Consider the following 27,521-nt stretch of genomic DNA (forward strand, 5'->3'; position numbering starts at 1 on the left):
TGTAGACAACTGGGGTGATCTTTTTTTTCCCCACACTTAGACACGACAAACACGTACCACTCTTTAACCTATCATAGAAAAAGATAAAACTTAACATGAAATCCTTATATATTTCGACCTGGAATATCCAAGGTCTACGCTCTTCACTGCGAGAAGTGAAGAGTAGGACCCCAGAGTTCATAGAGGAAACTAAAGATCTAGATATTATCATTTTACAGGAAACTTGGTATAAAGGAAAAGGACACACCGGCTGTCCCCAAGGGTACACTGAGCTAGTGGTCCCCTCCAATAAATTACCAAGTGTAACCCAAGGCAGAGACTCCGGAGGCATACTGATCTGGTTTAAAACAGAACTTAAGAATTACATCAAATTTATAAAAAAGGGCGAAAACCATATGTGGCTCAAACTTGAGAGGGAGATTATCTCAAACACCCAAGATGTTTACATTTGCGCACTTTATATCCCTCCAATCGATTCCCCGTACTACAAAGAGGACACCTTCTCCAACATGGAGGGGGAAATTATCCAATACCAGGCCCAGGGGAACGTGTTGATCTGTGGGGACCTCAATTCAAGAACGGGCGAAGAACCAGACTTCACCAATAATCAGGGAAACAATTACGTATTCGGGAATAACCACTTTGACATCCCTTCCCTTCCATACAGGCATAACTGCGACAAGCAGTCAAATACCAACGGTAAACAGCTACTACAGCTCTGTCGAAACCTGGGTCTGTACATTGTCAATGGTAGGTTCATAGGAGACCTCCTAGGAAGATCGACCTACTGCTCACCTCTTGGCTGCAGCACAGTAGACTATATGATTACAGACTTGGACCCATCCTCTTTCAGAGCATTCACAGTCAAACCACAAACAACACTGTCAGATCACAGCCAAATTACTATGTTTCTCAAAAAGACAAACAAACAACATAGAAACACAACCCAGTAAACTGTACAACACCAAAAAATCGTACAGATGGGCCAAAAACGACACGGAAAAATACCAGAAAACAATTAGCAATGCATCAACTCAAGCTCTCTTAGACACCTTTCTGGATAACATATACACTCACAATAAAGAAGGCGTAAACCGGGCAGTTAGTAAACTAAACAATATTTTTGATAATTTGGCAACAAATGCAAACTTGAAAGCTCGCAAGAACAAACCCAAAACAAAAAACTATGAAAAATGGTTTGACCATGATTGCCATAACATGAGGAAAAAACTTAGAAAACTATCAAACCAAAAACACAGACATCCAGAAAACGAGGAATTACGCCTTACTTATTGTCAGACGCTAACACAATACAGAAACACACTCGGGACCAAAAAAGAGCAATTTATTAAGAATACACTCAGCTCCATGGAGGAATCCATTGAGTCGAATTGTTTCTGGGACAACTTGAAAACACTACACAAAAAAAAACACGACGATTTGTCCATTCAAAATGGGGACACATGGGTAAACCACTTTGAAAAATTATACCAGAAAAACACACTAAGGCCAGAGCAACACCAAATACGCAAAAAACTGGAAAAGCTTGAAATGGCCATAAAAGATAGCCAAAACCCGCTAGACGCCATAATAACAGAAAAAGAACTTCTTGAAAAACTCAAGGACCTGCGACCAGGAAAAGCTTGCGGGACAGACGGCATACTAAACGAGATGATTAACCACGCAGACGACAAACTGAAACTGGCTATCCTAAAACTCTTCAACTTGGTTCTGAGTGTCGGTTATTTCCCTGACATCTGGAACAAAGGACTCATAACACCCATATACAAAAGTGGGGACAAAATCGACCCAAACAACTATCGAGGCATCTGTGTAAACAGTAACCTGGGGAAGGTATTCTGTAGCATCATAAACAAAAGACTTATAAACTTCCTTGAAGAGCACAATGTCTTGAGTAAAAGCCAAATTGGATTCCTGCCAAACTATAGAACATCCGATCATATCTTCACCCTACAGACCCTAATTGACAAACACGTTCACCATAACAAAAGCAAAATCTACGCATGCTTTGTAGATTTCCAGAAGGCTTTCGACTCCATCTGGCATGACGGTTTATTCCTGAAACTTATCGAAAGCGGGGTAGGAGGTAAAACATATGATGTAATTAAATCAATGTATACAAACAATAAATGTGCAGTTAAAATTGGAGACAAACAAACAAAATACTTCCCACAGGGGCGGGGGGTGACGCAGGGCTCGCCAATCTCACCGACACTCTTTAATATTTACATTAATGGATTGGCAAAACTACTTGAACAATCTACAGCACCCGGCCTCACCCTATATGAATCCAAGGTTAAATTCCTCCTCCTATGCCGACGACCTGGTTCTGCTGTCACCAACTAAGGAGGGTCTACAGCAGAACCTGGACCTGCTGGAGTCGTACTGCCAGACTTGGGCCCTGACAATAAATCCCCAAAAAACCAAAGTCCTTGTGTTCCAGCAAAGATCCAAACAACATGGACCCACAATAAATTTCACAGTAGGAACAACCAAAATTGAACAAACCACTCACTACACATACTTGGGCTTAAAAATCAGTTCTACGGGAAACTTCAAACTGGCTGTGAATGAACTGAAAGAGAAAGCAAGAAGGGCTTTCTATGCCATCAAAAAATCAATCCAAATAGAAATCCCAATTAGCATTTGGCTCAAAATTTTCAAATCAGTAATTGAACCAATTGCACTCTATGGCAGTGAGGTCTGGGGACCACTAACACAACAAGATTTTGCAAAATGGGACAAACACCCAATTGAGATCCTACATGCGGAATTCTGTAAAAGTATCCTCCGGACTCAAAGGAAAACAGTAAACAACGCATGCAGGGCGGAACTAGGCCAATACCCATTAATAATCACTATCCAAAAAAGAGCCACCAAATTTTGGAATCACCTACAAATGAGCAACCCCCAATGCTATCACTACGACGCCCTGAAATGCCAAGAGCTGACCATAAAGAAGAATACCCTCAGTCAACTAGTCCTGGGACTCAATAAAGTAACTAATAACAATACTAACAATAACCAGTCCCAGGACAGTGACAGGGTAACACAAAGAATTCGACCCAACACAATCGTCGCTAAGCAAAAGGAAAAATATCTGTCATATTGGGCAGAAACAACAAAAACCCAAAGCAAACTCAATTGCTACTTGGCCCTAAACAGACAATACAACATAGCTGATTACCTGACCATGGTAAAGGATAACAAACTGAGAAGAACCTTGACAAGGTACAGACTTAGCGAACATAGCCTAGCGATCGAAAAAGGCAGACACAGGCAGACCAGGCTGCCAAGAGAAGACAGGATATGCTCTCACTGCAGTCAGGGAGTAGTTGAGACAGAGATGCACTTCCTCACAGCCTGTGGAAAATATCAGGGCATCAGAGAGAATTTCTATCAAAAATTCTCACAAATATGCCCTGAATTCAGAAATCTGACTGACAACCAAAAACTCCCATTCCTACTGGGGGAGGAGAGAAGCTGTGTAACACTGGCGGCACACTATGTTACAGCTTGCCATGAACAGAGGGACAACCAGTAAACTAAGACAAGAGTATATATAAACAAGGCGAAAATATATTTATAAACTCAGGGATATACCTGTTTATACACTGTATGAATGGAACCGCGTTTATGTGTTCAACCATAAATGTATTTTGATGCTTTGGCAACATAAGATGTACCTTATCATGCCAATAAAGCGATTTGTATTGTATTGTACCCGGGGGAGGAGTGGGTGTACGGGGCGGGGTTTGTACCCGGGGGAGGGGTGGGTGTACGGGGCGGGGTTTGTACCCGGGGGAGGGGTGGGTGTACGGGGCGGGGTTTGTACCCGGGGGAGGGGTGGGTGTACGGGGCGGGGTTTGTACCCGGGGGTGGGGGTGGGTGTACGGGGCGGGGTTTGTACTCGGGGGCGGGGTTTGTACCCGGGGGAGGGGTGGGTGTACGGGGCGGGGTTTGTACCCGGGGGTGGGGGTGGGTGTACGGGGCGGGGTTTGTACCCGGGGGTGGGGGTGGGTGTACGGGGCGGGGTTTGTACCCGGGGGAGGGGTGGGTGTACGGGGCGGGGTTTGTACCCGGGGGTGGGGGTGGGTGTACGGGGCGGGGTTTGTACCCGGGGGAGGGGTGGGTGTACGGGGCGGGGTTTGTACCCGGGGGAGGGGGCGGTGTACGGGGCGGCGTTTGTACCCGGGGGAGGGGTGGGTGTACGGGGCGGGGTTTGTACCCGGGGGTGGGGGTGGGTGTACGGGGCGGGGGTTGTACCCGGGGGAGGGGTGGGTGGACGGGGCGGGGGTTGTACCCGGGGGTGGGGGTGGGTGTACGGGGCGGGGTTTGTACCCGGGGGTGGGGGTGGGTGTACGGGGCGGGGTTTGTACCCGGGGGTGGGGGTGGGTGTACGGGGCGGGGTTTGTACCCGGGGGTGGGGGTGGGTGTACGGGGCGGGGTTTGTACCCGGGGGTGGGGGTGGGTGTACGGGGCGGGGTTTGTACCCGGGGGTGGGGGTGGGTGTACGGGGCGGGGTTTGTACCCGGGGGTGGGGGTGGGTGTACGGGGCGGGGTTTGTACCCGGGGGTGGGGGTGGGTGTACGGGGCGGGGGTTGTACCCGGGGGAGGGGTGGGTGTACGGGGCGGGGGTTGTACCCGGGGGTGGGGGTGGGTGTACGGGGCGGGGTTTGTACCCGGGGGTGGGGGTGGGTGTACGGGGCGGGGGTTGTACCCGGGGGAGGGGTGGGTGTACGGGGCGGGGTTTGTACCCGGGGGAGGGGTGGGTGTACGGGGCGGGGTTTGTACCCGGGGGTGGGTGTACGGGGCGGGGTTTGTACCCGGGGGAGGGGGGGAGGGGTGGGTGTACGGGGCGGGGTTTGTACCCGGGGGAGGGGTGGGTGTACGGGGCGGGGTTTGTACCCGGGGGAGGGGTGGGTGTACGGGGCGGGGTTTGTACCCGGGGGTGGGGGTGGGTGTACGGGGCGGGGTTTGTACCCGGGGGAGGGGTGGGTGTACGGGGCGGGGTTTGTACCCGGGGGAGGGGTGGGTGTACGGGGCGGGGTTTGTACCCGGGGGTGGGGGGGAGGTGCTGCAGTGCGTGACTCTTTGTTTCTCTCCTGTCAGGTCCTACAATATTAACAAGTTGGCCGGTCAGGAGGTGGAAGACCTTCTATCGATCGGTGAGTGATGGAGTGTGAATCACGAGCTGAGAGACCCTCTGCCACTTCGTTCCCCCACACACAGGAATGGATTGTTTGGGGGAGGGTTGTAGGAGGTTACAGAGATAGGGAGGGGAGAGGCCATGGAGGGATTTGAAAACAAGGATGTGTATTATAAAATCAAGGCGTTGCTTAACCAGGAGCCAATGTAGGTCAGCAAGCACAGGGGCGATGGGTGAACGGGACTGGGTGCGAGTTAGGACACGGGGCAGTGAGCACAGGGGGCGATGGGTGAACGGGACTGGGTGCGAGTTAGGACACGGGGCAGTGAGCACAGGGGGCGATGGGTGAACGGGACTGGGTGCGAGTTAGGACACGGGGCAGCGAGTGCAGGGGCGATGGGTGAACGGGACTGGGTGCGAGTTAGGACACGGGGCAGTGAGCACAGGGGGTGATGGGTGAACAGGACTGGGGGTGAGTTAGGACACGGGGCAGTGAGCACAGGGGGTGATGGGTGAACGGGACTGGGTGTGAGTTAGGACATGGGGCAGTGAGCACAGGGGCGATGGGTGAACGGGACTGGGTGCGAGTTAGGACACGGGGCAGCGAGTGCAGGGGCGATGGGTGAACGGGACTGGGTGCGAGTTAGGACACGGGGCAGCGAGTGCAGGGGCGATGGGTGAACGGGACTGGGTGCGAGTTAGGACACGGGGCAGTGAGCACAGGGGGTGATGGGTGAACAGGACTGGGTGTGAGTTAGGACACGGGGCAGTGAGCACAGGGGCGATGGGTGAACGGGACTGGGTGCGAGTTAGGACACGGGGCAGCGAGTGCAGGGGCGATGGGTGAACGGGACTGGGTGTGAGTTAGGACACGGGGCAGTGAGCACGGGGTGATGGGTGAACAGGACTGGGGGTGAGTTAGGACACGGGGCAGTGAGCACGGGGTGATGGGTGAACGGGAATTGGTGCGAGTTAGGACACGGGGCAGTGAGCACGGGGTGATGGGTGAACAGGACTGGGGGTGAATTAGGACACGGGGCAGTGAGCACAGGGGGTGATGGGTGAACGGGAATTGGTGCGAGTTAGGACACGGGGCAGTGAGCACAGGGGGCGATGGGTGAACGGGACTGGGTGCGAGTTAGGACACGGGGCAGTGAGCACGGGGCGATGGGTGAACAGGACTGGGTGTGAGTTAGGACACGGGGCAGTGAGCACAGGGGGTGATGGGTGAACGGGACTGGGTGTGAGTTAGGACACGGGGCAGTGAGCTCAGGGGGCGATGGGTGAACGGGACTGGGTGTGAGTTAGGACACGGGGCAGTGAGCACAGTGGGTGATGGGTGAACGGGACTGGGTGTGAGTTAGGACACGGGGCAGTGAGCACGGGCTGATGGGTGAACGGGACTGGGTGTGAGTTAGGACACGGGGCAGTGAGCACGGGGTGATGGGTGAATGGGACTGGGTGTGAGTTAGGACACGGGGCAGTGAGCACGGGGTGATGGGTGAACGGGACTGGGTGTGAGTTAGGACACGGGGCAGTGAGCACAGGGGGTGATGGGTGAACGGGACTGGGTGTGAGTTAGGACACGGGGCAGTGAGCACGGGGCGATGGGTGAACGGGACTGGGTGTGAGTTAGGACACTGGGCAGTGAGCACGGGGCGATGGGTGAACGGGACTGGGTGCGAGTTAGGACACTGGGCAGTGAGCACGGGGTGATGGGTGAACGGGACTTGGTGCGAGTTAGGACACGGGCAGCAGAGTTTGGGATGAGCTCAAGTTTATGGAGGATGGGAGGCTGGGCAGGAGTGCGTTGGAATAGTCAAGTCCAGATGTAACAAAAGCATGGATGAGGGTTTCAGCAGCAGATGAGCTGAGGCCGGGGCGGAGACGGGCGATGTTACGGAGGTGGAAATAGGCGGTCTTAGTGATGGCGCGGATATGTGGTCAGAAGCTCATCTCGGGGTCAGACACCAGGGTTGCGAACAGTCTGGTTCAACCTCAGACAGTTGCCAGGGAGAGGGATGGAGTCGGTGGCGGGATCGAAGGCAATGGCTTCGGTCTTCCCAATATTTAGTTGGAGGAAATTTCTGCTCATCCAGTACTAGGAACATCGGAACAGTAGGAGGCCATTCAGCCCCTCGAGCCTGCTCCGCCATTCAGTGAGATCATGGCTCATCTGTGACCTAACTCCATATCCCTTAATACATAGAAACATAGAAGATAGGACCAGGAATAGGCCATTTGGCCCCTCGAGCCTGCTCCGCCATTCAGTGAGATCATGGCTCAGTTCTCTATCCAAGTCAGTACCTTACCCCCAATCCCATGTGCTTTAACTTTACACGCCAATCTCTTATACGGGACCTTATCGAAAGCCTTCTGAAAGATGGGGGCAAGGTACTGACTTCGATAGAGAACTGGTTGGCAGACGGAAAGCAAAGAGTTGGAATAAACGGGTCTTTTTCCGAGTGGCAGGCAGTGACTAGTGGGGTACCGCAGGATCGGTCCTCGGACCCCAGCTATTCACAATATATATATATAAATGATTTAGACGAGGGAACTAGATGTAATATCTCCAAGTTTGCAGACGACACAAAGCTGGGTGGGCGTGTGCTGTGAGGAGGGTGCCGAGAAACTTCAGTATGATTTGGACAGGTTGGGTGACTGGGCAGATGCACTATAATGTGGATAAATGCGACGTTTTCCACTTTGGTGGCAAAAACAGGAAGGCAGATTATTATCTGAATGGCAATAGATTGGGAGAAGGGGAAGTGCAACGAGACCTGGGTGTCCTTGTGCACCAGTCGCTGAAGGTAAGCATGCAGGTGCAGCAGGCAGTTAAGAAGGCAAATGGTACGAAGGAGTGCAGCAAAGATTCACCAGGCTGATACCTGGGATGGCAGGAATGATGTATGAGGAGAGATTGGGTCGATTGGGCTTATACTCACTGGAGTTTAGAAGAATGAGAGGGGATCTCATTGAAACTTATAAAATTCTAACAGGACTGGACAGACTAGATGCAGGAAGGACGTTCCCGATGGTCGGGGAGTCCAGAACCAGGGGTCACAGTCTAAGGATAAGGGGTAAGCCATTTAGGACTGAGATGAGGAATTTATTCACCCAGAGAGTGGTGAACCTGTGGAATTCTCTACCACAGAAGGCAGTTGAGGCCAATTCATTAAATATATTCAAGAAAGAGTTGGATATATTTCTTAAGGCTAAAGGGATCAAGGGATATGGGGAGAAAGCAGGGACAGGGTACTGAGTTTGGATGATCAGCCATGATCTCATTGAATGGCGGAGCAGGCTCGAGGGGCCGAGTGGCCTACTCCTGCTCCTATCTTCTATGTTTCTATGTCCAAATACACCGCATCCACTGGTTCTCCCTTATTTATTCTACCAGTTACATCCTCAAAAAATTCCAGTAGATTAGTCAAGCACGATTTACCTTTTGTAAATCCATGTTGACTTTGTCCGATCCTGTCACTGTTTTCCAAGTGCTCTGCTATTACATCTTTTATAATGGACTCTAGCATTTTCCCCACTACCGATGTCAGGCTTACCGGTCTATAATTCCCCGCCTTTTCTCTCTACCACCTTTTTTAAATAGTGGGGTAACATTAGCTACCCTCCAATCCATGGGTACTGTTCCAGAGTCTATAGAATTTTGGAAGATGACCAGCAATTCATCTGCTATTTCTAGGGCCACTTCCTTAAGTACCCTAGGATGTAGATTATCAGGCCCTGGGGATTTATCGGCCTTCAATCCCGTCAATTTCCCTAACACCATTTCCCTACAAATACTGATTTCATTCAGTTCCTCCCTCTCATTAGACCCTATGTTCCCCGACATCTCTGGGAGTTTACTTGTGTCCTCCTTTGTGAAGACAGAACCAAAATATCCTTTGGTTAACAGAAGCTAGAAATCTCAGATTTAAAATTAACAATTGATCTAGCTCCAATTGCCGTTTGTGGATGAGAGTTCCAAACTTCTACCACCCTGTGTGTAGAAGTGTTTCCAAACTTCACTCCTGAAAGGTCTGGCTCTAATTTTTAGACTCTGCCCCCTAGTCCGAGACTCCCCAACCAGCGGAAATAGTTTCTCTCTCTCTACCCTATCTGTTCCCCTTAATATCTTGAGAAATTCAACCAGATCACCCCTTAACCTTCTAAATTCTAGGGAATACAACCCTAATTTGTGTAATCTCGCCTTGTAACTTGACCCTTGCAGTCCGGGTATCATTCCGGTAAACCTGCGCTGCACTCCCTCCTAGGCCAATATATCCTTCCTAAGGTGTGGTGCCCAGAACTGCTCCCAGTGCTGGATGTTGGACAAGCAGTCTGACAATTTAGAGACAGTGGAGGGATCGAGCGAAGTGGTAGTGAGTTAGAGCTGGGTCTCATCAGTGTACATGTGGAACCTGACTGTTTTCGAATGATGAAGCAACGTGAAGATGAGAAATAGGAGGGGGTCTAGGATAGATCCTTGGGGGACACCAGAGGTTGTGGTGGAGGAGCGGGAAGAGAAGGCATTGCAGGAGGTTCTCTGGCTATGACTGGATAGATAAGAATGGAACTGGGTGAGTGCAGTCCCACCCAGCTGGACGACAGAGGAGGATGGTGTGGTCCTGTGAGGCCTGGGTTTGGGGCTGGCTGTGAGGCCTGGCCCCCTCGGGCCTGGTTTGGGAGGGGAAGGGTTTTGTTGTGCAGGCCTGGCTTTGCCGAGAGCCCTCCCATCAGAGAGTGTCCGAGACTAACCCTCTGTATCTGTCCTTTAGCTAAACAAAGGAGCGGCGTGGATCTGCCCATTGATCGAGAGTTTGTGCAACGAGGTGAGTGTGAGTGATAAAACTGCAGCCTAGCAGGCACCCCGCAAACAAACCGGCCATCCCCTCCCTTGTATAGCAGGTAAAAGAAAGACTTGCATTTCTACTGCGCCTTTACCACCCCTGGATGTCCCAGAGCGCTTTACAGCCAATGAAGTACTTGTTTAAAAAAAACAGAAACATTATTTGTTCATGGGATGTGGGCGTCGCTGGCAAGGCCGGCATTTATTGCTCATCCCTATTACCCTTGAGAAGGTGGTGGTGAGCCACTGCCTTGAACCGCGGCACTCCGTCTTTGTAACGGTTTGGTACAACCGAGTGTCTTGCTGGGCCATTTCACAGGGCAAAGGGTCAACCACATTGCTGTGGGTCTGGAGTCACAGGTCGGCCAGACCGGGTAAGGACGGCAGGTTTCCTTCCCTAAAGGACATTAGTGAACCAGGTGGGATTTTACGACAATCCGATATATAGTTTCATGGTCACCGTTACTGATGCTAGCTTTTTATTCCAGATTTAATTAATTAACTGAATTTAAATTCCCCAGCTGCTGTGGTGGGATTTGAACCCTTGTCTCTGGATCATTAGTCCAGGCCTCTGGATTACTAGTCCAGTGACATCACCACTATGCTACCGTACCCTTAATGTAGGAAATGCGGCAGCCAATTTGCACACAGAAAGATCCCACAAACAGCAGTGAGATAATGACCAGATAATCTGTTCTTAGTGATATTGGTTGAGGGATAAATATTGGCCAGGAAACTGGGGATAACTCCCCTGCTGCTCTTCAAAGAGTACCACGCGATATTTTACGTCCACCTGAGAATGTGGAAGGGGCCTCGGTTTAACGTCTCATCCGAAAGATGCCAGCTTCGAGAGTGCTGCATCCCCTGACACGGCGCTCCCACAGTATTGCTCCTCTGACAGTGCGGCGCTCACTCAGTACTGCCCCTCTGACAGTGTAGCGCTTCCTCAGTACTGCCCCTCCGACAGTGCAGCGCCCTCAGTACTGCCCCTTCGACAGTGCGGCGCTCCCTCAGTACTGCCCCTCCGACAATGCAGCACTCCCTCAGTACTGCCCCTCTGATAGTGCAGCACTCCCTCAGTACTGCCCCTCCGACAGTGCAGCGCTCCCTCAGTACTGCCCCTCCGACAGTGCAGCACTCCCTCAGTACTGCCCCTCTGATAGTGCAGCGCTCCCTCAGTACTGCCCCTCCGACAGTGCAGCACTCCCACAGCTACTTGGACTACACTTCCTCCCACCCCGCCTCCTGTAAGGACTCTATTCCATTCTCCCAGTTTCTCCGTCTCCGCCGCATCTGCTCCGACGATGCCACCTTCCACACCAGTGCTTCCGACATGTCTTCCTTTTTCCTCAACCGAGGATTCCCCTCTACCGTGGTTGACACGGCCCTCGACCGTGTCCGTTCTATCTCCCGCACTTCTGCCCTCACCCCTGCCCCTCCCTCCTGGAACCACGATAGGGTTCCCCTTGTCCTCACCTTTCACCTCACCAGCCTCCACATTCAACGGATCATCCTCCGCCATTTCCGCCACCTCCAGCATGATCCCACCACCAAACACATCTTCCCCTCCCCTCCCCTTTCAGCATTCCGAAGGGACCGCTCCCTCCGCGACACCCTGGTCCACTCCTCGATCACCCCCAGCACCCCTTCCCCTGGCACCTTCCCGTGCAAGCGCAGGAGATGCAACACCTGCCCTTATACCTTCCCACTGTCCAGGGCCCCAAACACCCCTTCCAGGTGAAACAGCGATTTACTTGTACTTCTTGCAATCTAGTATACTGTATTCGCTGCTCACGATGCGGTCCCCTCTACACTGGAGAGACCAAACACAGATTGGGTGACCGCTTTGCGGAACACCTCCGTTCAGTCCGTAAGGGTGACCCCGAGCTTCCGGTCGCCTGTCACTTTAATTCTCCGCTCCATTCCCACTCGGACCTCACTGTCCTTGGCCTCTTGTATTGTTCTACAGAAGCTCAACGTAAACTCGAGGAACAGCACCTCATCTTCCGATTAGGCACTTTACAGCCTTCCGGACTCAATATCGAGTTCAACAATTTCAGATCATAACCTCGGCCCCTATTTCATTTTCAGTTATATTTTAATCCACACCTTTGTTTTGGTTTGCCCCCGCCCCCCCCCCCCCCCCCCCCCCCACACCTTTCCTTTTTTTCTCTCTCCCACATGGCAGCTGTCTCCCATTCTGCCAGCGCATTTCACACCTAATCTAGAGCCGTCTTTTGTCTCCACTAGTCCTAGCACCATCTCGTCTCGTTTTGAATACCTCTTAATGTCTCTTCACTTCTCTTTTGTTCTCTCCCAGCCTGGCCTCTTAATCTATTTCATTCCCTGTGCCTCTTTAGTCTTCACAAAGTGTTTACCCGAAACGTTGACTCTAATTTCTTTCCACGGATGTTGCCTGGCCTGCTGAGTTTTTCCAGCATTTTCTGTTGTTACTCCCTCAGTACTGCCTCTCCGACAGTGCAGCGCTCCCTCAGTACTGCCCCTCTGACAGTGCAACGCTCCCTCTGTACTGCCCCTCCCAGTGCAACGCTCCCTCTGTACTGCCCCTCCAACAGTGCAGCACTCCCTCAGTACTGCCCCTCCAACAGTGCAGCGCTCCCTCAGTACTGCCCCTCCGACAGTGCAGCACTCCCTCAGTACTGCCTCTCCGACAGTGCAGCGCTCCCTCAGTACTGCCCCTCCGACAGTGCAACGCTCCCTCTGTACTGCCCCTCCCAGTGCAACGCTCCCTCTGTACTGCCCCTCCCAGTGCAGCACTCCCTCAGTACTGCCCCTCCAACAGTGCAGCGCTCCCTCAGTACTGCCCCTCCGACAGTGCAGCACTCCCTCAGTACTGCCCCTCCGACAGTGCAGCGCTCCCTCAGTACTGCCCCTCCGACAGTGCAACGCTCCCTCTGTACTGCCCCTCCCAGTGCAGCACTCCCTCAGTACTGCCCCTCCGACAGTGCAGCGCTCCCTCAGTACTGCCCCTCCCACAGTGCAGCACTCCCTCAGTACTGCCCCTCCGACAGTGCAGCGCTCCCTCAGTACTGCCCCTCTGACACGAAGTAGGACCTCCCTTGTACAGCAGGTAGGTCCCTTCTCACCCGCATCCCTCTCTCTGCTCGCTCCCTTCTCGGGAGGACCTCCGTCAGCCCCTTCGCCCCGACCCTTGCTCCCTTCCCTTGTCTCGAACCACCGACTCGATCCTGCCTTGCCCAATGCCTGTATTGCATATCTTGACTGAGCTGTTGGTTTGTGAGTTCCTCCTACCTTCTGTCCTTGTTTAACTGCAATGTGCTTTGATCTGATGTAGATTAAATGCTGAGGTTAACCTGTCCTTTCCTCCAGTGACTGATCACTACAACGAGTCGCTGATATTCTGCCCTGAGGAGCCCAAGATTTTCTTCAGCATCCGGGAGCCAATCGTAAACCGAGTGTTCACCAGCAGTCAGCACCGTGGCTTCACCAGCAAGTGCGTGTCTCATTGGGGCTGTGTCTGACATCGACCGATCGATATCTTACAAAAGATCCTGTGTCTGTGCACACACCTTCCTTTCTGCACAACGTTACTTTCTGTTGCATTGTTTTTGTCGCATTTTATGTCACTTTTTTTTGGTCAGCTTTTTCCCGTTATAAATTCCTGTGTCCACATTTTAAAATGGGATTTTCCTATGTAAACTTGTCGCGCTGTAATTACACACTGGCCACTGGGTGGCGCTGTTTCCAGTCTCCACATTTTCAGTGTCCAACTACTGACTTGTTTTATGTTCAGGTAGGTTTCATTTTTAAATGTTTTCGTTAACATTGGTGGAAGGGCCGAGAACCAGAGGACACAGATTAAGGTGACTGGCAGAAGAACCAAAGGCGACATGAGGAAAAACATTTTTACGCAGCGAGTGGTTCGGATCCGGAATGCACTGCCTGAAAGGGTGGTGGAGGCAGATTCAATCGTGGCTTTCAAAAGGGAATTGGATAAGTACCGGAAGGGAAAACATTGCAGGGCTACAGGGAAAGGGCGGGGAGTGGGCCTAGCTGAAGTGCTCTTGCAGAGAGCTAACACGGGCTCGACAGGCCGAATGGCCTCCTGTGCTGTAACCATTCTAACATTACATAGTATTTACAGCCCAGAAACAGGCCATTCAGTCCAACAGGTCTATGCCGGTGTTTATGCTCCACTCGAGCCTCCTCCCATCCCTCTTCATCTCACCCTATCCTATTCCCTTCTATCTCATGCTCATCTAGCCTCCCCTTAAAGGCATCGATACTGTTCGCCTCCACCACTCCCTGTGGGAGCGAGTTCCACATTCTCACCACTCTCTGGGGAAAGAAGTTTCTCCTGAATTCCCTATTGGATTTATTAGTGACTATCTTATATTTATGGCTCCTAGTTCTGGACTCTTCCACAAGTGGAAACATCTCTCCGTCTACCCCATCAAACCCTTTCTAATGTTAAAGACCTCGATCAGGTCTCCCCTCAGTCTCTTTTCTAGAGAAAAGTGCCCCAGCCCATTGAATCTTTCCTGATGGTTCCCCTCCCAGTGTCCCGGCCAACACTCCTTCCTGAACCGGCACATTATCTGGTCATTTATTAAAGACACAAGACAATTCACGCGATACATTTGACCATGTTGTTGTGAAATTCATATTTTTTAATACAATAGCAAAATACTGCGGGTGCTGGAAATCTGATGCAACAGAAAATGCTGGAAACACTCAGCAGGTCAGGCAGCATCGAGGAGAGAGAAACAGAGTCAATGTTTCGAAACCGTTCTGACGAAGGGTCCTTGACTCAAAACGTTAACTATTTCTCTCTCCTCGATGAAGCCTGACCTGCTGAGTGTTTCCAGCATTTTGTTATTTATATTTTTTTATTTCATTTATTTTGTTTAAACCCTTATTTTGGAAAATCCAGTTAGTGAGGAAAAATAACAGCTCAAAATTTTTCAGAAAGCATTCTGTGATTTGTGAGGAAAGGGTAACGGCACTGCCCGGTGGCCAGACTGTGCAGTTACAGCGTGACAAGTTTACATAGGAAAATCCCATTCTAAATGTGCACAGAGGAACTTATAATGGAAAAGACTGATATAAAGAGTGACAGCAGGAAGTGCCTACAGACAAAAGGTTTAGTAAGGTATAGATAGATTCAACCCTGATAGATTATTGACTGTTGCTTTATGTTCCCATCAAGGGATATGGAACAAAGGCAGGTAAATGGAGAAACATAGAAACCAGGAGTAGGCCATTCGGCCCCTCGAGCCTGCTCCGCCATTCAATGAGATCATGGCTGATCATCCAAATTCAGTACCCTGTCCCTGCCTTCTCCCCATATCCCTTGATCCCTTTAGCCTTAAGAAATATATCTAACTCCTTCTTGAATACATTTAATGAATTGGCCTCCACTGCCTTCTGTGGTAGAGAATTCCACAGGTTCACCGCTCTCTGGGTGAAGAAATTCCTCCTCATCTCTGTCCTATATGGCTTACCCCTTATCCTTAGACTGTGACCCCTGGTTCTGGACTCCCCCGCCATCGGGAACATCCTTCCTGCATCTAGTCTGTCTAGTCCTGTTAGAATTTTATAAGTTTCAATGAGATCCCCTCTCATTCTTCTAAACTCCAGTGAGTATAAGCCTAATCGATCCAATCTCCCCTCATACGTCATTCCTGCCATCCCAGGTATCAGTCTGGTGAATCTTCGCTGCACTCCTTCCATGGCAAGAACATCCTTCCTCAGATAAGGCGACCAAAACTGCACACAATACTCAAGGTGCGGTCTCACCAAGGCCCTGTACAACTGCAGCAAGACATCCTTGTTCTTGTACTCAAACCCCCTCGCTACGAAGGCCAGCATACCATTTGCCTTCTTAACCGCCTGCTGCACCTGCATGCTTACCTTCAGCGACTGGTGCACAAGGACACCCAGGTCTCGTTGCACTTCCCCCTTCTCCCAATCTATTGCCATTCAAATAATAATCTGCCTTCCTGTTTTTGACACCAAAGTGGATAACCTCGCATTTATCCACATTATATTGCATCTGCCATGTTTCTGCCCAATCACCCAACCTGTCCAAGTCATCCTGGAGTTTCTCGGCATCCTCCTCACAGCCTGGCTCTAATTTTCAGGTTCGGCCCTCTTGTTCTGGATTCCCCCCCGCAGAGGAAACAGTTTCTCTCTCTCTCCACCCTCTCAACTCCTTTAATCATCAACACCTCGATTAGATCAACCTTTAACCTTCTAAACTCAGGGGAATACAAGCCCAGTCTGTGCAACCTGTCCTCATCATTTAACCCTGTAGCTCTGGAACATTCTGCTGGAGTAGAATGGCCGCCTCCTGTTCATAAACGGTGTAACCAGGGGGGGAGGCACTGGGCTCCGAGGGGAGGTGAACAGTTTAGATTGAACTATTTCACAGGGCGGGGGGTGGGTGTCTGATGGGCGGGGTCTGCCTGAGGGTCGGGGGGTGGGTGTCTGATGGGCGGGGTCTGCCTGAGGGTCGGGGGTGGGTGTCTGTTGGGCGGGGTCTGCCTGAGGGTCGGGGGGTGGGTGTCTGATGGGCGGGGTCTGCCTGATGGTCGGGGGTGGGTGTCTGATGGGCAGGGTCTGTCTGAGGGTCGGGGGTGGGTGTCTGATGGGCGGGGTCTGCCTGAGGGTCGGGGGGTGGGTGTCTGATGGGCAGGGTCTGTCTGAGGGTCGGGGGTGGGTGTCTGTTGGGCGGGGTCTGCCTGATGGTCGGGGGTGGGTGTCTGATGGGCGGGGTCTGCCTGAGGGTCGGGTGTCTGATGGGCGGGGTCTGTCGGGGTGGGGGGTGGGTGTCTGATGGGTGGGATCTGCCTGAGGGTCGGTCTGATGGGCGGGGTCTGCCTGAGGGTCGGGGGTGGGTGTCTGATGGGCGGGGTCTGTCTGAGGGTCGGGTGTCTGATGGGCGGGGTCTGCCTGAGGGTCGGGGGTGGGTGTCTGATGGGCGGGGTCTGTCTGAGGGTCGGGGGGTGGGTGTCTGATGGGCGGGGTCTGCCTGAGGGTCGGGTGTCTGATGGGCGGGGTCTGCCTGAGGGTCGGGGGTAGGTGTCTGATGGGTGGGATCTGCCTGAGGGACCGGGGGGCGGGGGGGGCGGTGGGTGTCTGATGGGCGGGGTGTGTTAGCAGTTTGGAGGGTGCGTGTAGCTTTGTAAATGAGCTGAGCTCCAGTCTTGAGTTCCTAACCTCCCCCCTCTCTCTCTCTCCCCCCGCCCCCCCCATTCTCTCCTCTCCCCCTCTGTCTTCCCCCCTTGCTGTGCGTTTCTCCTTTCCCCTCACCCGCTGTGTGTCTCTCCCTCTTGCTGTCTCTCCCTCCGTCTCTTTCCCTCCCTCTCGCTGTGTCTCCTCTTTCCCCCCCCCCCCCCCCATCTCTCCCTCTGTGTGTCTCTCCTCTCCCTCCCCATATCTCTTGCTCTGCCCCTCTCTAGGATGTGCGTGCGGTCGAGATGCTGGGATGCCTGTATGGTGGTGGACGGTGGGACATCATTCGAATTCAACGATGGTGCGATTGCCACGCTGACTGTGGATGAGGAGGACGCCTTGTGCACGGTGGTCCTGGAGGAGTGAGCCCGCCCGATACCTGTGGTGGGATTGGACTGTGCCATACTACTGAGAGTGGCTGGCAGTGGGCCGTGCGGGATTGTGTTCACTGCCTGTCCTGTGAGAGTGACGGGAATGTCTGGATTTGAGCTGCACTCGGTGCTTGTAGATTTCGGTCTGGGTTTATTGGGGTGGGGTGGGGGATGTTGGGACCCGGGAGAGCGGTGTATTGGGTGGGGGGTTGGGACCCGGGAGAACATTTGGTTTTTTATATTTTTTGTCACAGTTGTGGGCTTGAGCCCGAGAATCAGGTTGTTCCCCCAGTCAAGTCACCGCTCTCAGCTACCTGCAGGTATGCAGCCCGCCACAGGCTGGCATTGCCCTGGTACTGGTGAGTTCCACCCCTGCTGTGTTCCTCTCCCTCCCCCCAGCAGAGCAACCCTGCTCGACAGGCCTCTGTGTGGGCAGGAACATACTACATGATCCACGGGATCCTGACTCACTGGGACAAGGGCACTGAGGCACACTGGATCTGTCAGCTCCCAGTCAGGTGGGGCTGGAATCTACACTTTGTATATTGGTGAGTGGACAGAAAGGATTTGATTGGCTTGTGCTACAACCCTGGCCTCTCCTGTGGGGACAGATCCACTCGACAGACAGCAGAGGGAGAGGCAGGCAGAGTGTGCCAAACCGAGGTGAGTGTGACTGCACCTATACAATCGAATGTGAAGCCAAGTAACAACCAATAATAAACTTTTAAACATCCTCCAACATTTTCTGTAGTTGAGTAGAGTATAGGACACACGCACATGTTTGCTGCTGTAATCTTAGAATGATACAGCACAGAAGGGGGTTATTCTGCCCATCATGCCTGTACCAGCTCTCTGGTAGAGCTATCTAATTAATCCCACTCCCCTGCTTTTTCCCCTTCAAGTATTTATACAATTCTCTTTGGAAATTTACTATTGAATCTGCTTCCACCGCCCTTTCAAACAGCACATTCCAGATCACAACAACTCACTGCGTAAAAAATGTTTCCTCATCTCACCTCTGGTACTTCGTGGCTGCTCATCCATTTTCCTATTTCGATGCTCACGTGTGCGGCACTGGGAGTAATCCAGAGATTACTACCTTTTGAGATTCTGCTTTTTAACTCCCTCCCTAGCTCCTGAAACTCTGACTGCAGGACCTCAACCCTTTTCCTTCCTGTCATTGATTCCCACATGGGCCACGACTTCTGGCTGTTCCCCTTCCCCACTCAAAATGTTCTACACATCTGTCTCTCTGACCCATTGAGCATTCCCAGGTGTGAGGGAATGGATGTCTTACATATATAAATGTATACGCTATTCCACCAGATCAGAGAGTTCAAAGGCATTTATTGGCTTTCATAGGAATTAAACATACAATGCTAACCATTACTACTACTAATGATGCCGACACAAGAGACACTGAGGGTACGAGGTATGGGTGGATTCACAGGCCTCGGGTTTGAGGGGATCAGCTGGGACCAAGCCTTGTCTAACCCGGAGGTATGGATTCTAACCCCTTTATACCCTTCTTCCCCTCTGGCTGCCTGAGAATCTGCATGTTTCAAAGTATTATCACATCCAATTACTCGACTTCAGTTTAAACAAGAATAACTCCCCATAACTCGACTCACACGCCCTAATTTTCCCAAGCTGCGGCCGGTGCATTTCAAGGCTCGAGCTCATTGATGGTTTTGTGGCCGCATTTTATCAGCTCGTCGTCTGACTGGAATCCCTTTTACTAACTGAACATTGCCAACACAAACTCACCTCAAAACTAAAGTTAATACAAAGAAATTAAGTGTTTGTTGACACCAGCTCCTCTGTATTGCGCTCTAATCTTCAACAATCTGATCCCTGCCTCGGTAAATGCTGCTTTTCAATCTGCTCCCTGATTTCTGAATTTACATCACCGTCTCCCTAAGCTACCTGTGATTGGATATTGAGGGCTTGGCTCCCCTCAAACACTGGGCTGCGATGTGTGGGTGGGAGTGACTCTCATTTCCCCCACCCTCCCTAGACAACCCTCGATACGCTGCTCAGCTAGTTACTGTCTGCCGCTGTGGAGTGACTGGCACTGTTCACATGCTGTGTAACTCCAGCCTGCAGTCAATGCCCCAGATGGTTTTGATCTTCCCGCTGCTCGGTGTTGGCCTGGCAATGGTCGTCAGTGGAAAGCTGTTGATTTTAATCTGAGGGATCGTGTCCTTCACGTTGACCATGGAGTCTCGCATCAATCCATAAATGTTGAGAGTTTTCAGCGTGGCAATCTCCGCCAGGTCCCTGTGCACAGCAGGTTAGCAGCACTGTTAAATAACTCAGCAATACGGTACAGGATTAAGCCAGAGAACACCGCAAGCTGGCACTACATTCAACAGCGGATAACAGTGCAGCCGTAACCAGTCATCCCGCGATAGCCACACACTCAACTTCCAAGAGGGGTCACTGATCAGGAACCCGGGCTGATTTCCCCTCTCGCTAACCCAGGGGTCACTGGACAGTGATCAGGAGCAGGAACCCTGGCTGATTTCCCCTCTCTCTAACCCAGGGGTCACTGGAGAGTGATCAGGAGCAGGAACCCTGGCTGTTTTCCCCCTCTCGCTAACCCAGGGGTCACTGGACAGTGATCAGGAGCAGGAACCCAGGCTGATTTCCCCTCTCTCTAACCCAGGGGTCACTGGGCTGTGATCAGGAGCAGGAACCCTGGCTGATTTCCCCTCTCTCTAACCCAGGGGTCACTGGACAGTGATCAGGAGCAGGAACCCTGGCTGATTTCCCTTCTCTCTAACCCAGGGGTCACTGGACAGTGATCAGGAGCAGAAACCCTGGCTGATTTCCCCTTCTCTCTAACCCAGGGGTCACTGGATAGTGATCAGGAGCAGGAACCCTGGCTGATTTCCCCTTCTCTCTAACCCAGGGGTCACTGGGCAGTGATCAGGAGCAGGAACCCTGGCTGATTTCCCCTTCTCTCTAACCCAGGGGTCACTGGACAGTGATCAGGAGCAGGAACCCTGGCTGATTTCCCCTTCTCTCTAACCCAGGGGTCACTGGACAGTGATCAGGAGCAGGAACCCAGGCTGATTTCCCCTTCTCTCTAACCCAGGGGTCACTGGACAGTGATCAGGAGCAGGAACCCTGGCTGATTTCCCCCTCTCTATAACCCAGGGGTCACTGGACTGTGATCAGGAGCAGGAACCCTGGCTGATTTCCCCCTCTCTATAACCCAGGGGTCACTGGACAGTGATCAGGAGCAGGAACCCTGGCTGATTTCCCCCTCTCTATAACCCAGGGGTCACTGGCTATTCACAATATATATTAATGACCTAGACAAGGGAACTAGATGTAATATCTCCAAATTTGCAGACGACACAAAGCTGGGTGGGCGTGTGTGCTGTGAGGAAGATGTCAAGAAACTCCAGGATGATTTGGACAGGTTGGGTGATATGGCAGATGCAATATAACGTGGATAATTGTGAGGTTATCCACTTTGGTGGTAAAAACAGGAAGGCAGATTATTATCTAAACGGCAATAGATTGGGAGAAGGGGAAGTGCAACGAGACCTGGGTGTCCTTGTGCACCAGTCGCTGAAGGTTAGCATGCAGGTGCAACAGGCGGTTAAGAAGGCAAATGGTATGTTGGCCTTCGTAGCGAGAGGGTTCGAGTACAGGAACAAGGATGTCGTGCTGCAGTTGTACAGGGCCTTGGTGAGACCACATCTTGAGTATTGTGTGCAGTTTTGGTCGTCTTATCTGAGGAAGGATGTTCTTGCCATGGAGGGAGTGCAGCGAAGATTCACCAGACTGATACCTGGGATGGCAGGAATGAGGTATGAGAGATTGGGTCGATTGGGCTTGTACTCGCTGGAGTTTATACGAATGAGAGGGGATCTCATTGAAACTTATAAAATTCTGACAGGACCGGACAGGCTAGATGCAGGAAGGATGTTCCAGATGGTTGGGGAGTCCAGAACCAGGGGACACAGTCTAAGGATTAAGGGTAGGCCATTTAGGACAGAAATGAGGAGGAATTTCTTCACCCAGAGAGTGGTGAACCTGTGGAATTCTCTACCACAGAAGGCAGTAGAGGCCAATTCATTAAATATATTCAAGAAGGAGTTGGATATATTTCTTAAGGCTAAAGGGATCAAGGGGTATGGGGAGAAAGCATGGACCGGGTACTGAATTTGGATGATCAGCCATGATCGGATTGAATGGCGGAGCAGGCTCGAGGGGCCGAATGGCCGACTCCTGCTCCTATCTTCTATGGACAGTGATCAGGAGCAGGAACCCTGGCTGATTTCCCCTCTCTCTACCCCAGGGGTCACTGGACAGTGATCAGGAGCAGGAACCCTGGCTTATTTCCCTTCTCTCTAACCCTGGGGTCACTGGGCAGTGATCAGTAGCAGGAACCCTGGCTGATTTCCCTTCTCTCTAACCCAGGGGTCACTGGACAGTGATCAGGACCAGGAACCCTGGCTGATTTCCCCTCTAACCCAGGGGTCACTGGACAGTGATCAGGAGCAGGAACCCTGGCTGATTTCCTCTCTCTCTCTAACCCAGGGGTCACTGGACAGTGATCAGGAGCAGGAACCCTGGCTCATTTCACCTCGCTCTAACCCAGGGATCACTGGACAGTGATCAGGAGCAGGAACCCTGGCTGATTTCCCCTCTCTCTAACCCAGGGGTCACTGGACAGTGATCAGGAGCAGGAACCCTGGCTGATTTCCCCTCTCTCTAACCCAGGGGTCACTGGACAGTGATCAGGAGCAGGAACCCTGGCTGATTTCCCCTCTCTCTAACCCAGGGGTCACTGGACAGTGATCAGGAGCAGGAACCCTGGCTGATTTGCCCTCTCTCTAACCCAGGGGTCACTGGGCAGTGATCAGGAGCAGGAACCCTGGCTGATTTCCCCTCTAACCCAGGGGTCACTGGACAGTGATCAGGAGCAGGAACCCTGGCTGATTTCCTCTCTCTCTCTAACCCAGGGGTCACTGGACAGTGATCAGGAGCAGGAACCCTGGCTGATTTCCCCTCGCTCTAACCCAGGGATCACTGGACAGTGATCAGGAGCAGGAACCCTGGCTGATTTCCCCTCTCTCTAACCCAGGGGTCACTGGACAGTGATCAGGAGCAGGAACCCTGGCTGATTTCCCCTCTCTCTAACCCAGGGGTCACTGGACAGTGATCAGGAGCAGGAACCCTGGCTGATTTCCCCTCTCTCTAACCCAGGGGTCACTGGACAGTGATCAGGAGCAGGAACCCTGGCTGATTTCCTCTCTCTCTCTAAACCAGGGGTCACTGGACAGTGATCAGGAGCAGGAACCCTGGCTGATTTCCCCTCGCTCTAACCCAGGGATCACTGGACAGTGATCAGGAGCAGGAACACTGGCTGATTTCCCCTCTCTCTAACCCAGGGGTCACTGGACAGTGATCAGGAGCAGGAACCCTGGCTGATTTCCCCTCTCTCTAACCCAGGGGTCACTGGACAGTGATCAGGAGCAGGAACCCTGGCTGATTTCCCCTCTCTCTAACCCAGGGGTCACTGGACAGTGATCAGGAGCAGGAACCCTGGCTGATTTCCTCTCTCTCTCTAACCCAGGGGTCACTGGACAGTGATCAGGAGCAGGAACCCTGGCTGATTTCCCCTCGCTCTAACCCAGGGGTCACTGGACAGTGATCAGGAGCAGGAACCCTGGCTGATTTCCCCTCTCTCTACCCCAGGGGTCACTGGACAGTGATCAGGAGCAGGAACCCTGGCTGATTTCCTCTCTCTCTAACCCAGGGGTCAGTGGACAGGTCTGGGAACCTGTGGTAAACCACTGTTTGTATTCCACTGTGTACATGCCTGGACATGCCTCGGCTGACTCCTCCCACAAGTCCTAGTATAAAGGTGACTGCTCCCCAGCCCTTTGTATTCTGGACCGGTCGACCACTCGAGGCAGACCTTCATTCTTTTGTTAATAAAAGCCTTTAGTTACTCTCTTAACTCTCAGTCTTTTATGAGTAATTGATAGTGCATCAATTTTATTAACAAAATTTTTATAATGGAGAAGATCCTCACACCAGCATGCCTGGACTTAGATCATCGGGAGGCAGACTCATCCACCAAGTTTACTCACTGGCTTAAGTGTTTCGAAAAATTCCTGACCGCCTCCGCAGCAATCAAATCGGACGAGGACAAACTGGATGTCCTGACCTCCAAAGTGAACCACCGAGTGTACTCGGTCATCCAAGACGCGACCTCGTACGCGGACGCTGTCAAGCTCCTCAAGGACCAGTACACGCGCCCAGTGAACGAAGTGTACGCCAGGCACCTTCTGGGGAGTCGTAAACAACAACCTGGGGAATCGACCGTGGAATACCTTCAGGCACTGTCTGTGCTTGGCCGGGCCTGTGGCTGTAAGGATGTAAAGGCCGCCGTGTACACAGAGGAACTTATCCGGGACGCTTTTGTAGCGGGCCACAGATCCAATTACACCCGACAGCGACTGTTGGAGCAGAGTGACCTCAACCTCAACAAGGCCTCTGAACTCGCACTATCATTGGATGCAGCCTACCGGGGCATGGATGCCTACTCCTCTGCACCGTGGACGCCGCGGGGAATGACAGCCTGGGACACGGTAGGACCGCCTCATAGCGCCGTGCCACCCCAGCCACACCCCAGCAACGGCCCAACTACCGCAGCAGTGTCCCAAGGCCAGAAATGCTACTTCTGTGGCCAGGCAAAACACCCCAGAGCGCGGCTGCCCGGCGAAAAACGCGATCTGCTCGGGCTGCGGGAAGAAGGGACACTACGCTAGCGTCTGCAGGGCCAAAGCCACCCCGAACCCCAGCAGCGCCGCGTGTGGGCCATGCGGGCCGCCATCTTGGGCCTCCCCGGCCATGTGCGAACCACCGGTACAGCAGCCATTTTGGACGCCTCCAGCCACATGGGGATCATGGACGCCGCCATCTTGGACGACAGCCGGAACGCAGCAGGCCCCCAACACCGCCTCATCTGATACCCGCAGCGACACACCGACCCCTACGCTGGCATCCATTACACTGGACCAAGCGAGACCGCACCAGCTGGCCAGTTCCACAATGGAAATTAAGGTAAATGGTCACGATACAATCTGCCTTTTTGACTCTGGGAGCACGGAGAGCTTCATCCACCCCGACACGGTGCGGTGTTGCTCTCTCCCAGTCCTGCCTGCGCACCAGCGGATTTCTATGGCCTCCGAGTCCCAGTCGGCGGACATCGGCGGCTACTGCGTGGTGACACTCGTAGTAGACGGGACTGTGTACGATCATTTTAAACTTCTGGTCCTGCCCGACCTCTGCGCTGCCGTCCTGCTGGGGTTAGATTTTCAGTGCCACCTTAAAAGTGTTACGATGGCGTACGGTGGACCCCTACCCCCACTCACAGTCCGCAGCCAGCAGCTTCCAAATTGCCCGCCGGGCACCAGGTGCAACCTCTCCACACTCAGAGTCACCCCCCCCCACTGTTTGCTAACCTCACCCCCGACTGTAAGCCCATCGCCACAAAGAGCAGGCGATACAGTGCCGGGGACAGGGTTTTCATTAAAACCGAAGTGGAGCGGCTCCTGAAGGAAGGGATTATTGAGGGCAGCACCAGCCCCTGGCGAGCCCAGGTTGTGGTCGTTAAGACCGGCGAGAAGCAGCGCCTGGTCATCGACTACAGCCAGACAATAAATCGCTACACCCTGCTGGACGCCTACCCACTCCCCCGCATAGCTGATATGGTCAACCAGATCGCGCAGTACCGCGTCTTCTCGACCATTGACCTGAAATCAGCGTACCACCAGCTCCCTATCCGCCCTGAGGACCGCCAGTATACTGCCTTTGAGGCAAACGGCCGCCTCTTATCACTTCCTTAGGGTTCCCTTTGGCGTCACCAACGGGGTCTCCGTCTTCCAAAGGGAGATGGACCGGATGGTAGATCAAAATGCGTTGCAGGCCACTTTCCCATATCTGGACAATGTGACCATCTGCGGCCGTGACTTGCAGGACCATGACGCAAACCTCGAAAAATTCCTCCGCACCGCCCAACTCCTGAACCTGACATATAACAAGGAGAAGTGCATATTCCGCACAAACCGCCTCACCATCCTTGGCTGTGTTGTGGAACACGGAGTCATCGGCCCCGACCCCGACCGGATGCGTCCCCTTATGGAACTCCCACTGCCCCACTGCCTCAAGGCCCTGAAGAGGTGCCTAGGGTTTTTCTCCTATTACGCCCAGTGGGTCCCCTACTATGCGGACAAGGCCCGTCCGCTGATCAAGTCCACCTCTTTTCCCTTGACGGCAGAGGCCCGCTTAGCCTTCCACCGTATCAAGGAGGACATTGCCAAAGCCACCATGCACGCAGTGGACGAATCCATCCCCTTCCAGATGGAAAGCGACGCGTCCGACTTTGCCCTGGCCGCTACCCTCAATCAGGCGGGGAGACCCGTGGCCTTCTTTTCACGAACCCTCCAAGGCCCGGAGACCAGACACTCCGCTGTTGAGAAGGAGGCCCAGGCGATTGTGGAGGCTGTGCGTCATTGGAGGCACTACCTGGCCGGAAAACGATTTACCCTGCTCACTGACCAGCGTTCAGTTGCTTTCATGTTTAACAAGCAGAGGGGCAAAATCAAAAATGACAAGATCTTGAGGTGGAGAATCGAACTTTCCACCTACAATTACGAGATCTTGTACCGGCCCGGGAAGCTCAATGAACCCCCGGATGCGCTATCGCGTGGCACCTGTGCCAGCGCGCAGATCGATAGACTGCGGGCCCTCCACAATGACCTCTGCCACCCGGGGGTCACCAGGTTCTTCCACTTCATCAAGGCCCGCAACCTGCCTTACTCTATTGAGGAGGTCAGGACCATGACCAGGAACTGCCAAGTCTGCGCTGAGTGCAAACCGCACTTTTATAGACCAGACAGGGCCCACCTGATAAAAGCCACTCGCCCCTTCGAGCGCCTGAGCGTTGATTTTAAAGGGCCTCTCCCCTCCTCCGACCACAATGTGTACTTCCTCAATATTATTGATGAGTACTCCCGTTTCCCGTTCGCCATCCCCTGCCCGGACATGACCAGTGCCACGGTCATTAAATGTCTGAACGACCTCTTCACCCTGTTCAGTTTCCCCAGCTATATCCATAGCGACCGGGGCTCATCGTTTATGAGCGACGAACTCCGTCAGTACCTGCTAACTAGGGGTATTGCCACAAGCAGGACCACCAGTTACAACCCCCGGGGGAACGGACAGGTGGAAAGAGAAAATGCGACAGTTTGGAAGGCCGCCCTGCTAGCCTTAAAGTCTAGGGGCCTTCCAACCTCCCGCTGGCAGGATGTGCTCCCCGATGCGCTCCACTCTATTCGGTCACTGCTCTGCACTGCCACTAACGCCACCCCTCATGAGAAAATGTTTGTCTTCCCAAGGAAGTCCACATCGGGGACATCGCTACCGCCATGGCTGACGTCCCCAGGGCCGGTCCTACTGAGAAAACACGTGAGGACCCATAAAACGGACCCCCTGGTCGAGAGGGTCGACCTCCTCCACGCCAACCCCCAGTATGCTTACATTGTGTCCTCCCGCCCGTCCGGGTATGCAGTCTCCATAAGAGACCTTGCACCCTCGGGGGCCGCAGTAACCCACTACTCACTACCACCCCCCCCCCACGATCCGATATCCAGCCCCAGCAGACGGCAGGCCTGGGCCCCGCGACCCGCTCGACATCTACGAGGACGACACGCCTGTGCCACAGCCTACGCAGGACTCGACGCCGGAAGCTCCACTAACCCCGCCGTCGCCACGCCGATCACAGCGGCAGACAAGACCTCCGGAGAGACTCCAATACACTAACTTTTAATACACTTCACCCCGCCGGACTCAATTTTAAACAAGGGGTGAATGTGGTAAACCACTG

The 27,521-nt window shown here is 52.9% G+C and overlaps 3 protein-coding genes across 5 annotated transcripts in view; 2 read left to right on the plus strand and 1 right to left on the minus strand.

Annotated features, from left to right (window-relative positions):
- nadk2 (NAD kinase 2, mitochondrial) overlaps positions 1–18,344 on the plus strand; it is a 93,142-nt gene extending 74,798 nt beyond the window's left edge. For all 3 annotated transcript variants that reach the window (XM_085962746.1, XM_085962826.1, XM_085962922.1), the window contains 4 exons: positions 5,134–5,189; positions 9,946–9,999; positions 13,368–13,491; positions 17,462–18,344. In XM_085962746.1, the coding sequence (XP_085818872.1) occupies positions 5,134–5,189; positions 9,946–9,999; positions 13,368–13,491; positions 17,462–17,600 (373 nt within the window). In that variant the 3' untranslated portion in view covers positions 17,601–18,344. The remainder of the gene's footprint in view (positions 1–5,133; positions 5,190–9,945; positions 10,000–13,367; positions 13,492–17,461) is intronic.
- LOC147123888 (nipped-B-like protein) overlaps positions 1–27,521 on the plus strand; it is an 832,420-nt gene that overhangs the window by 182,755 nt on the left and 622,144 nt on the right.
- The window catches only part of skp2 (S-phase kinase-associated protein 2, E3 ubiquitin protein ligase), a 44,951-nt gene continuing 36,362 nt past the window's right edge, over positions 18,933–27,521 (minus strand). Inside the window, exon 9 of the mRNA XM_085963046.1 lies at positions 18,933–19,885. Coding sequence (XP_085819172.1) covers positions 19,684–19,885 — 202 coding nt within the window. The 3' untranslated portion in view covers positions 18,933–19,683. The remainder of the gene's footprint in view (positions 19,886–27,521) is intronic.

Source organism: Somniosus microcephalus, chromosome 1 (genome assembly GCF_052327205.1).
Source record: "Somniosus microcephalus isolate GS21.2 chromosome 1, FLI_Smic_1.0, whole genome shotgun sequence".
NCBI lineage: Eukaryota > Metazoa > Chordata > Chondrichthyes > Squaliformes > Somniosidae > Somniosus > Somniosus microcephalus.